The sequence below is a fragment of the Dama dama genome, chromosome 20, assembly GCF_033118175.1.
Source record: "Dama dama isolate Ldn47 chromosome 20, ASM3311817v1, whole genome shotgun sequence".
Classification (NCBI taxonomy): Eukaryota; Metazoa; Chordata; class Mammalia; order Artiodactyla; family Cervidae; genus Dama; species Dama dama.
In genome coordinates this window covers 113783396-113795018 of record NC_083700.1, presented here as the reverse complement: position 1 = coordinate 113795018, position 11623 = coordinate 113783396, and the positions used below count along the sequence as shown (strand labels likewise).

General features: G+C 44.6%; 1 protein-coding gene across 3 annotated transcripts in view; it reads right to left on the bottom strand.

The window, feature by feature from the left end:
* Nucleotides 1–4500: 4500 nt before the first annotated feature.
* LRRFIP1 (LRR binding FLII interacting protein 1) overlaps nucleotides 4501–11623 on the bottom strand; it is a 160269-nt gene continuing 153146 nt past the window's right edge. For all 3 annotated transcript variants that reach the window (XM_061122599.1, XM_061122601.1, XM_061122600.1), the window contains 4 exons: nucleotides 9893–10010; nucleotides 8745–8824; nucleotides 7132–7236; nucleotides 4501–5361 (listed from right to left, as the gene is read on the bottom strand). In XM_061122599.1, the coding sequence (XP_060978582.1) occupies nucleotides 5251–5361; nucleotides 7132–7236; nucleotides 8745–8824; nucleotides 9893–10010 (414 nt within the window). In that variant the 3' untranslated portion in view covers nucleotides 4501–5250. The remainder of the gene's footprint in view (nucleotides 5362–7131; nucleotides 7237–8744; nucleotides 8825–9892; nucleotides 10011–11623) is intronic.

Below are 11623 nucleotides of genomic sequence, written 5' to 3'. Positions count from 1 at the left end.
ATTATCTAAATCTAACCAGTCAGTGTTGATATATAGGAAAGCTATTGATTTCTGTGCATGCATAACTTATCTTACTATTTTAAGGAACTTTATTTTTTTGGCTCCAAAATCACTGCAAATGGTGACTGCAGCCATGAAATTAAAAGATGCTTGCTCCTTGAACAAAAAACTATGACAAACCTAGACAGCATATTAAAAAGCAGAGATATTACTTTGCTGACAAAGGTCCAACTAATCAAAGCTATGGTTTTTCTGGTAGTCACGTATGGATGTGAGAGTTGGACCATAAAGAAGGCTGAGCACCAAAGAACTGATGCTTTTGAACTGTGGTGTTGGAGAAGACTCTTGAGAGTCCCTTGGACTGCAAGGAGATCAAACCAAACAATCCTAAAGGAAATCATCCTGAATATTCATTGGAGGGACTGATGCTGAAGCTGAAGCTCCAATACTTTGGCCACCTGATGCAAAGAACTGACTCATTTGAAAAGACCCTGATGCTGGGAAAGATTGAAGGCAGGAGGAGAAGGGGACGACAGAGGATGAGGTGAGATGGTTGGATGGCATCACTGACTCAATGGACATGAATTTGAGCAAGCTCCAGGAGATGGTGAAGGATAGGGAAGTGAATCTTCCCAACCCAGGGATCGAACCTAGGTTTCCCACATTTCAGGCAGATTCTTTACCAACTGAGTCGCCAGGGAAACCTGTGTAATGCTAGAAAAGTATTAGCTTTTATAATATTCAGCCATCTACAAACCCTGTTTGTTGAAAAGTCTTTTACTATGTTGTAGAATCTGACTTTAAATTTTTACTTATGGTTTTCCATCTATACTGATAAATAAGATTGAACTGTAGCAGGTAGTAGGCCATGAAATTGTATTCTCTGTTCTGCCCCCTGCTCTCATAAGCACTGTAATGAGTAGTCAAAAGCATTATGAAGGTTGTGATCAAAGTTAGTAACATAACAAGAATATTATTTTCATTTATGATTAGAAACAGTCTTGTTAATCTTTTAAAAGTGGGGAAAGTTATCTTCATAAATTTGGATAACTGGCCTTTACACTTCCTAGATGGTGCTAGTGGTAAAGAATCTGCCTGCCAATGAGACGAGAGTTGATCCCAGGATTGGGAAGATCCCCTGGAGTAGGGAATGGAAACCCACTCCAATAATCTTGCCTGGAAAATTCCATATTCAGAGGAGGCTGGCAGGATACAGTTCATGGTGTCACAAAGAGTCAGACACAACTAAGTGACTGAGCATAGGACTCCGAAAGAAAGAAAGAAAAATAACGGAACAAGAAAATTCTGATGAATAAGATGGTGAGGAGTGAGTAGTTTGATGAATTGTTATGGTTTTGCTGATGGGCTCGTAATGTGGTGACCACACTTGAAGAACACCTGGAGATGGTCTAGGTTGGTCCCCTCAAGCAAAAATGAGCCTCAGTTTGCAGCTTGCAAGGCCTTTTGTAAAGATTAAAGAATGGAATCTTGCTCTCTGGACAGTGCAGGGTCAAGATTTGAAGAACATCATGGAAAGGGATGCTGGGCTGCCTCTGGAGGCAGGCTTGGGAGCAGACTCAGGCAAGGAATTCACATGCTTGTGCCTGGTCTTGTAGCTACAGCAGTACTTTGTAAATTGTGCTCTGCAGAGTCTTTGTCCCAGAAGATTCTGAAAAAAGCAGTTTCCATGATCAAACAGTTTGGGAAATTGTACCTTGTCCATTTCTCTTTTAAGAACGCCCAATGACATTCACAAGTAAATGCTCCTCGATAAGCAAACTCTTCGACTGTTATCACTGTTACTGAGGAATATTTATTTATAGAATTCTTTTCATCTGGAGCCCTTACTAACTTTCCCAGGAATTAGTGGTTATGGCTTGGGAAACACTGGGCCTATAGGAATAGTTGTAGTCGGAATAGTGAAGAAGCAACATGTGCTACCATTTGTTGAATGCTGTGCAGCAAACACATCTGAGCATTGGACCCCTGATGCTGAACTAGCCCTTGATCTCACGGTGGAGCAGAATGCTTATGGGGAGGGGCTGGAGTCTAGTTCTAATCCAGAGCCCTCCATTTTGTCGCTGTGTCCCTTTAAGGAAGGTACCTGATTTCTCAGTGCCTTGGTGCCCTTATATACAAAATGGAGGTAGCTGGAGAACCCACCTCAGTGGATGATTGCAAAGACTAAATATGATTCTAGATGTGATGGAGGTGGTGACATCATCAGATTTTTAAAAAATTTTAGCCTAATAGATTGGAAGTGTGAGGAAGACTGGAACAGGGGCCCAGGGAAGGGTAGGCTGCCAGTGACAATGGCTTGGCCCAGAGGAATAGCTTGGTCCAGACGGGAAAAGGATGGACTTGTGACAACCTTTGTAAGCAGAATTGATAAAGCTGGGTGCCTGAGATGAGCATGGAGATGGGTGAGGAAGAAGAAGGGATCAAAAATGATACTTGGGTCTCTGACTAGAGTGGTAGCCTGGATAATGGTGCCATTATAGTGATTAGAATCTGGGGAAGAGGAGCATGCAACTGAGACTGGGAGTGGAGGGGAACAGGAATTCAGTTTATATCAGACTTGGCTTTGCAGGGTGAACTAGATTTTATATTTCTAAACTGTTTATTGCCTTTTGTAATCTCTTCAGTAAGTAACCCTTTGCTGATCCTCCTCAGTGCCCTCTGCTGGCCCCTTCTCCACTCAACCCCCATCAGATTGTTCTTGGCTCTTCTTGTGCCCTCTAATTATTTATACTGTTTCCCTAGGCATGTCCATAAGGAAGGCTGAGTGCCGAAGAACTGATGCTTTTGAACTGTGGTATTGGAGAAGGCTCTTGAGAGTCCCTTGGACTGCAAGGAGATCAAACCAGTCAATCCTAAAGGAAATCAACCCTGAATATTCATTGGAAGTTGAATGAATGAAGATACTGAAGTTAAAGCTCCAATACTTTGGTCACCTGATTTGAAGAGTCATCTCATTGGAAAAGATCCTGATGCTGGGACAGATTGAGGGCAAGAGGAGAAAGGGGTAAGAGAGGATGAGATGCTTGGATAGTATCATCGATTCAGTCTATAAGTTTGAGTGAACTCCGGGAGATAGTGAAGGATAGGGAAGCCTGGAGTGCTGGAGTCCATGGGGTTGCGAGGAGTTGGATATGACTTAGTGACTGAACAACAACTAGGCAAGTCTAGTCCCAAGATTTGAAAAATCCCCTCTCCGCTGATGACTCCTAAATCTACACCTTCACCCAGGTCTCTTTCCTGAGTTCCATACTCAGTTCCCTGCCATCCTGGAGCTTACATTCCAGTGGGAGTGAAAGTCGCTCAGTCGTGTTCAGCTCTTTGCGACTCCATGGACTATTACAGTCCATGGAATTCTCCAGGCCAGAATACTGGAGTGGGTAGCCTATCCCTTCTCCAGGGGATCCTCCCAACCCAGGGATCAAACCCAGGTCTTCTGTATTGTAGGCGGATTCTTTACTAGCTGAGCCACAAGGGAAGTCCAATGAGAGCTGGTCAATAAAACGAGATCTCTTGTTTCTTAGACAATTAAGTTGAGAAAAATGAGTCAGGAAAGGGAATGGGGATTGTTGAAGGCTGGCAGTTTTAAACAGAGTGGTCAGGAAGTAATCATTCCTCCATCACACAGTTGTTTTTTTTTTTTGTTTCTTTAGCTTCTCAAACTTGATGAGGCCTAAATGGAACTCCTTAGCCTTCCTCTTTGACTTACTGTGTTGACTACATTTCGCTTTCCCTGTTTCATCAGGCAAGATCTTACTGTTGTGTTGTAGTGTGCATCTCAGGCGTGGGGGTCATTTCTGTTAGCACACATTAACACATCTGCTTGGTGTCAACAGATTGATTCTGCTCAGATGATTTTTTTCTATGTACTCCTATAATACCTCAATGTGTTTATTTGAATATTTCATGCAGATAGCACTTTAAATATTCTTGGCACAAGGAGACCAAATTTCTCTTACCCAATGAAATGCAGCCTTGTGTACCCCAGATCCAGATAATTCTGGGGATGGACCTTTGTTGGGAATGTTTTCTTAATTATATACACACAACTCATGTCTCCTACCTCAGCACTCTCCAACTGTCAACACTAGGGATGCTTACAGATGATATTATCTTGGTTTGCACTTGCTAATACCCTGAAAGCTGGCCTACTAAACCAGCATTATATGAAACCCAACATATACAAAGAATAACCTGAAATCAGCAAGTACCAAAATGACTTCTACTTTTGTCCTTGAAGATATTAGAGTTGTCTCTACTCTGGTCTGTAACTTCTTCAGTTTACTTTTTATCCTAAGAGTGTTGATTCTTATTGTGTTCTATTCCTATTCACTGTGAATACACCTTCTTTTTTAAAGAGGGAAAGAAATATGGGTTGATTTGATAATGCTGAGAAAATGAAAAGTTGGCCCAAAATATACAGAAAAATTAGTACAAAATAAAGATCTTCTTTCTCAGTGGGAAAAATAAAAACCACATTGCTGAAGTCTTTCAACATTTCAATTTTTAATTTTTCTAATAGTACATTCTTTAAAAGAAGTTAACAACTTCAATTTTCCAAATATAAGGATTCAATAATGCGAATGAAAAGCTGTCATTTTTCAGTTAAGCTGTTGCCTAATTACCCTGGAAAAAAGTATTCTTTTGATTGAACTGATGCAAAAATCCCTTAGAAAAGCTTCATTGTTGCCTGGAAAGAGTCTTCTTAAGGTCACTTTTACTTCTAGACCATCCACTTGTTTCTAGTGAAAGAGTTTTGCTTGGTAATGGCTTGTGGTTCCACAGTGTTTTGTGTATGAAAAGCGTAGACTAAGAGATACTACTGAAGTCGCTCAAATTGTAGATTCAGCCACGAAAGAAAGTCCCAACACTGAAACATTTCCCCTTAATGTTCAGCAAGACACATGGAAAGAGAACTCAAGTCCCATTTTTGTCTTTACTCCGATCACCACTTTAGACGGCGTGAAGAGGTTGCCGCGCCGTCGGAAACAGAGCTCCATGGCCCACTGTGCTTATTAAACAGCCTGCAGGTGCAGAGTGGCTGCCCCAGACCGGGTCTCAGTCTGCAGACACAGGCATCTCATGGCTGCCGGGGCTCCAGGCAAAAGCAGGGTGCTCCCCGGCGTGTTCTCTGAGAAGCAGGTGAAGAAGCAGTGCTCCTGGGCAGCAACAGACCAGCCTACGAACCCGTGCTCTCCACCCACCCATCCGTGTCCTGTTCAGAACCGGCCTTCACTGCTGGGACAAGAGGACGCTCCTGTTGGCTTTCATCTTCTCCAGACGTTTCACTAAGTGGCCGTTGCTCACCTCGAGCTCTTCTGTTTTGTCCAGTGCAGAGCGAAGCTGAAAACAAAGGTGAAAGTCAGCAAGCTTTGATTCTAGCCCCACTGAAAATCACACTGATGACCCAAACCCACCAAGATCCTGAAAAGACACACATACCTACAGGTGTGTAGGTGTATATTTCTTAATTTAAAAAGTAACACAAGGCACGAGATTCTGGCCTCATGAGTAACTAAACTAGGGACCCTCCCTCAGGAACTAGACCCAGACATGGCACAGTCTTGGGGATCCTGGTGGTCTCACAAAAGGTGAGGCAAACACACACACAATCAAGTGCTGAGCCAGATCAGCTGGAGAAGGTGCTCCCCACAGCCCTGTGCAGCTGGGTTTCTGCATTCTGCAGCCAGAAACCAAAGCGAGAATGCCTGAGGCCAGGATGGTCATACCTGGGAGCCAGGGCCATAGAGCCTGGGAGACACAGCAGAAGCCATGTCAGTAGGGAGCTGCCTGGACCAGCAGGCAGCGTGCAGAGTGGGGGCGCCCCAAGGTGGGGGTTCACAGCCCTGTGACTGTAGAGACATGCATCATTGGAACAGAGTCTGCGGTTCTAGTTCTGATCCAAAACCCTCCAGGCGGCTGGGTGGGGTTCTGAGACAGGTGAAACTCCCCTGCCCTAGCTTTCACCAGCAGACACAGAAGCAAGCCCCTCCGTGGAAATTTGCCCAAGGCGAGCCTGCAGTATTCCTATACATTCAAATCAAGCACAACCTTATGAGACACCAAAGACAGGATGGGACAAAGCATTTGAGTCACAGAAGCAATAAACAACAGAAACAGACCTCAAAGACTGAACATGCTTTGGTCGTCAGTGTGGAAAACAGAACAGCTGCATATGAAATCTTTAAAGAAATGAGGCTATGATCAACAAAGGAACTATCAGGAATGAGTATATTTCAGAAAACAAAAGGAGGCGAGTTGGAAGATCTCTAAAAACTGTACATTTTGCAACACTGGGAAGTAAGGAGACAGAAAATGGAAAAGACAAATGGCAGAGAAATACAGAGGGGTCCATGAGCAGATCTGGTATCTTCTGATCAGAGTCCCAGGGGGAAGGGGGACTCCGGGAAGAGGAGTTACTTAAGGAGATTGTGGTTGAAAATTTTCCAACACTTATTTAGAAAAGAGACCTCACGGATCAAAGAAACACAACACATCTCAAGCAGAAAAAAATAGCAGTAAACCTACATATATTAGTGTGAGATGTAGAAAATCAAAGGAAAGAGAACAGCAGAGCAGCTAGAGAGTGGAAAAAAAAATCACCTAAAAGCCAAAAAATACTGGGCTTCCTCAGTGGCTCGGTGGTAAAGAATCCACCTGCAATGCAGGAGAGGCAGGAGACATGGGTTTGATCCTGGGTTGGGAAGACTCCCTAGAGAAGGAAATGGCAACCCACTCCACTATTCTTGCCTGGGAAATCCCATGGGCGGAGGAGCCTGGTGGGCTACAGTCCACAGGGTCGCAAGAGATTGGGGACGACTGAGCACACACTCGAGCAAAAAACAGATTGATAGATTTTTTTAGGGGAACCCAGAGGGTGGCAGCATGATAGCTGCAATCATTGTAGACAGAAAAATGACTGATGGTTGATTTAAGCTCCTAACCGACAACTACAGTTTCCTTTATGATGTGAGCAAGGCCCTTCAGAGTGACCTGGAAGACGTAACAATGAATGGTTTAGCAGCAGATTTCCAGGCAGCAGATCCTCACCCTGCTCTCCCAACCAGAATATCATTACCCATTCTTTTCCTAGAAATAACCTAGAAAATTTACCTCTCTTTGGAGTTTCCGTTTTTCAGCCTTAAGTTCATCTTCTATTTTTTCAGCATTTTCAGCAGCCTGTTTATAACGTGATACTTGACTTTCTAACCTTATGACCTGGAAGGAAAGGAAAAAATCATGTGTATAAATTGATAGGCCCGTTTTCTCTCCCCAACTGCTTGCTTATATTTGCGATCCAAGGGTGTAAAGTAGTAAAAGGAGAGAAGACACTGCAGCATGAATCATGATCTAGCACATGGAGCTGTCCCATAGGTTCTAGCCACACAAGCTGTTTGTTCACACTTACGAGCAACCCAGTACTGGCACATATCAGGGACTCATTTCCTCTCTGACCCTTGTCCCAAGTGCAGTTCCCACCGTTCTGACCCTGAGACACCACCCTCTCTGATGAGGGTCGATCCTGCAGAACAGGTTGGCAAACAACGGCTCCCTCAGGACCTCAGCTCCCGTCCGATCTCTCCCAGCAGTGGTGGGGGTGAGGAAGCAGGAAGGGAGGAGAGAGACAAGGGACTCAGAGAGGGGTGACAGGAGGCAGCTCTGGGGTGGCATCTGGGGCTGGAGACGGATTCTGCTGCCCTCAAAGGCATGCTTCCAAACATGCATTGCTTTGGAGGTGGGCTTCTCATTTTCGTTTCTACAAAAAATTCTCAGAAGTTCCAGCCACATATAGCCATGATGGAGGGGACAAGAGGACTTGTTTTTACTTTTCCCTTCAGTTAGGACACAGTCTGTCCCAGGGCCCAACATGCTAGAGGTATGAGTGCCCCAAATCAGGAGATCAGAGCGAGCACCGGGCTGGGAGGGAAAGAGGGAAAACCCAGGCAAGAGGGACACGCCTGCATCAAGTGCTTGGTAATTAACCATATTTTTTTTGTTTTTTTAAAGAACTTTCAAGAAAACTCCCCAGCCACATTAGGTACTTTCTTCAACTAACTTTGTTTATAAAGGATTGTTGTTGTTTAGTCTCTAAGTCATGCCTGACTCTTTTGCAACCCCGTGGACTGTAGCCCACCAGGCTTCTCTGACCATGGAATTTCTCAGGCAAGAATACAGGAGTGTGTTGCCAGTTCCTTCTCCAGGGGATCGTCGTGACCCTGGGATCAAACCCACATCTCCTGCATTGGCAGGTGGATTCTTTACCTCTGAGTTACCAGGGAAGCCTGATAAAGGATTGGCATTGATTATAAGTGTCCGACTCTGTGACCCCATGGGCTGTAGCCCGCCAGGCTCCTCCATCCATGGGATTTTCCAGGCAAGAATACTGGAGTGGGTTGCCATTTCCTTCTCCAGGGGTTCTTCCCAACCCAGAGATCAAACCGGGGTCTCCACACTGCAGGCTGACTTTTTACAGTTGGAGCCATAGGGACGGCCCTATAACAGCCCAGATCCTAGCAATGACCTTTCCCTCTCTATGTTCTCTCCTTGTGGGAAATGCTTGGAGAGTCTTGCTGCCTTGTTTATCCTCCTTTGGACGTTTTTTTTGGCTCTAAAATTCTCTGCCTCTTTCTGTTCTCAGCCTTTGAAGGGTGAGTTCTTTCTAGCATATAAAATTGCAGTTAATCATCGGCTGGGCTGCCCGTGATTGCTTAAAAGTGTGCACGTACATTTTGTTCTAATGCAGTTATCTCTTGCTCAGATTTTGCAAGTTTAAATTTGAGGTCGCTGATCTGTCTGTTGGCATCCCCTAAAGGTTGAAAGAGAAGGAAAATTTGTTAAGCTCTCGGGGCTTTTAAAATGTTAAAACAATAGTTACTGGGAACCAAGCCCTTAACCTTGTAATCTTCTTGCCTGTTGTGGCCCCACAACTGAGGAGGCGCTCTTACCTGGCATGGAGAGCACCTTAGAGCAAAGAAGACAAATGGTGGGGGGAAGGGGGAGGAGGCAGAGAGACTGGGCATGCTTTTATCCCTTTAAGCCTCTTTCTAGTTTTGCTGTTGCTGTTGTTCAGCCGCTAAGTCATGTCCGACTTTGCAACCTCATGGACTGCAGCCCTCCATCTTCCCTGTCCTTCAGTATCTCCTGGAGTTTGCTCAGGCTCATGTCTATTGAGTCAGAGATGCTATCTAACCACCTCACCCTCTGTCATCCCCTTTTCCTCTTGGCCTCAATCTTTCCCAGCACTTCGGTCTTTTCCAAAGAGTCAGCTCTTCACTGATATATTCACAGTATTGGGCATGCATTATTTTGTAACTCTGGGTGAAAAATTATCTTTAAGGTTGAAATTCCTCTTGAGTTCAGGAGATTTTTCCATAAATAGTTTTAGTGTTTATCTGTGGGAGCATGCTTAGTCACGTCCGACTCTTTGCAACACTTTGGACTTTAGCCCGCCAGGCTCCTCTGTCCATGGGGTTTCCCAGGCAAGAATACTGGAGCTGATTGCCATTTCCTACTCAGTTTACTGGCATGGAAAAATACCTTCTGACTTCCCCCATACAGTCAGCAGATCCGAAGACTGTATCCAGCAGAGCAAATGTGGTTTCTAGCAGCAAGTCATCTGGTGGTACCCTGGTGCTCATTCTGGGGCACCTGTTCTGTTTCCTAGGCTCAGACAGAAGCATGCTTGTCCTGCCCACTGCCCTTCCTTGTCCTAGCCCACAAAGAAACAGCTTTCTGCTTCTCTACTCAAGGGCTTCTGGGAGGACGTGGGGGAACACTGGCCACTCCTTGCCATGATAGTTTTCTCCGCCTGCACCAGTACAATAAAAACCGCACATGGCTAAGGGATTCCTTCTACATGAGGATTGACATTTACTCTGTAGATCCATCACGTGCACGTCCGTCCCATTTTGTAAGACACCATCTTCCGGGTGCAGAGTGTCTAATCTGATATTCTTCTGTCTCTCTTCCAGCTGCCCCTTGAGTTTCTTAATCTGAAAACATCCACCAATAAAGTACATTAATTTCTCTATTTTAAATGAGACTAGAGCCTATCAGAAAGGAAGGAGCATGTCAAGTCAAACCCCATGCCCCACAAGTACAATCTGATGTTGTCCTGCCATCATTTCGCATTTCTCTAAGCTGAAGGGTTACGTATAGAAGCAGGAGAGAAATACAGTAAAATGTTACAACCCACCGGGAAGATGGGGAGTCTCTCTCTTTTGATTTGTTTGTCAAGAAACAAACCCAAATAATACATAAATGAAAAACCTTCCACCAGTGAGCACTCTTCTTTGAAAGTAATAGTATAATGGATGAAAATGAGACTATATTTACAGTATCAGGCATGCATTATTTTGTAACGCTGGGTGAAAAATTATCTCAGGTTGAAATTCCTCTTGAGTTCAGGAGATTTTTCCATAAAATGGTTTGTGTTTATCTATGTATGCATGTGCACTCAGTCATGTCCGACTCTTTTCGACACTTTGGACTATAGCCCACCAGGCTCCTCTATCCATGGGACTTCCCAGGCAAGAATACTGGAGCAGATTGCCATTTCCTACTCCAGGAGATCTTCCCAATCCAGGGATCGAACCTGCATCTCCTGCTTTGGCAGGCAGATTCTTTACCAGCTGAGCCACCAGGGAAGCCCAAGTATTTATCTACAAGTTCGTAAATCTGTATACAATTATGTTTGCTTTATTCACTAAAAAGACAGATATGCCACCAGGAGCCTTCCAGGCACAGAAGCACTGTCCCCAACAGAACCCCATCAGGTTGCAGGTTTGCCACCTTCAAGGGGTTGACCTCTACATGGCTTTCTTCCCTCTGAGAGACACCTAGAGTAGTTGGGATTGCAATTAACAGCCACGTGTGTATGTGTGTGTTGTGTGTGGAATTTTCTGTTGTGCAATGGGGAGTCTCCCAGCCCTGGTCCTGTTACCCTCCAATCTCTGCAGACTTTTTGGAAGTCCTCCCCACCGCCACTGACAGGGGCAGAACAGAACATTGATATAGACCATCGGTGCATACTGCTTTGGAAAGCAAGTACAGAATTACCAAGGACACAAGTTTACAGAAGATCACAGACCCTTCAAGAGAATCCTCTCACCACATTTAGTGTTTTACCCAATTTTGAAAGAAATCTTCAAAACTTGAAAAAAGTGAGGCAGATACCGCTGATTAGGCTTACGAGGGAAAAATGAGAAGAGTTGATTTTCCTTAGAAAGTGATTGTGGAATAATTTCTTAATAATGAAAAAGGGCTTCCCTGGTAGCTCAGCTGGCAAAGAATCTTCCTGGAATGTGGGAGACCTGGTTTCGATCCCTGGGTTGGAAAGATTCCCCTGGAGAAGGGAAAGGCTACCCACTCCAGTATTCTGGCCTGGAGAATCTCATGGACTGTATAGTCCATGGGGCCACAAAGAGTCGGACATGACTGAGTGACTTTCACTATCCCACTATGAAAAAGACCAAGGCATACCACTGTGTAGGATTTCTTGAGGCAGAAGAGATCAAGGTAGGTAAACAGCAGTGAAAATAACTTGGATCAGCTATAAGCAAGAAATACCTGCCAGAGAGGGGTGCTGATCACTGAGAGATTACAA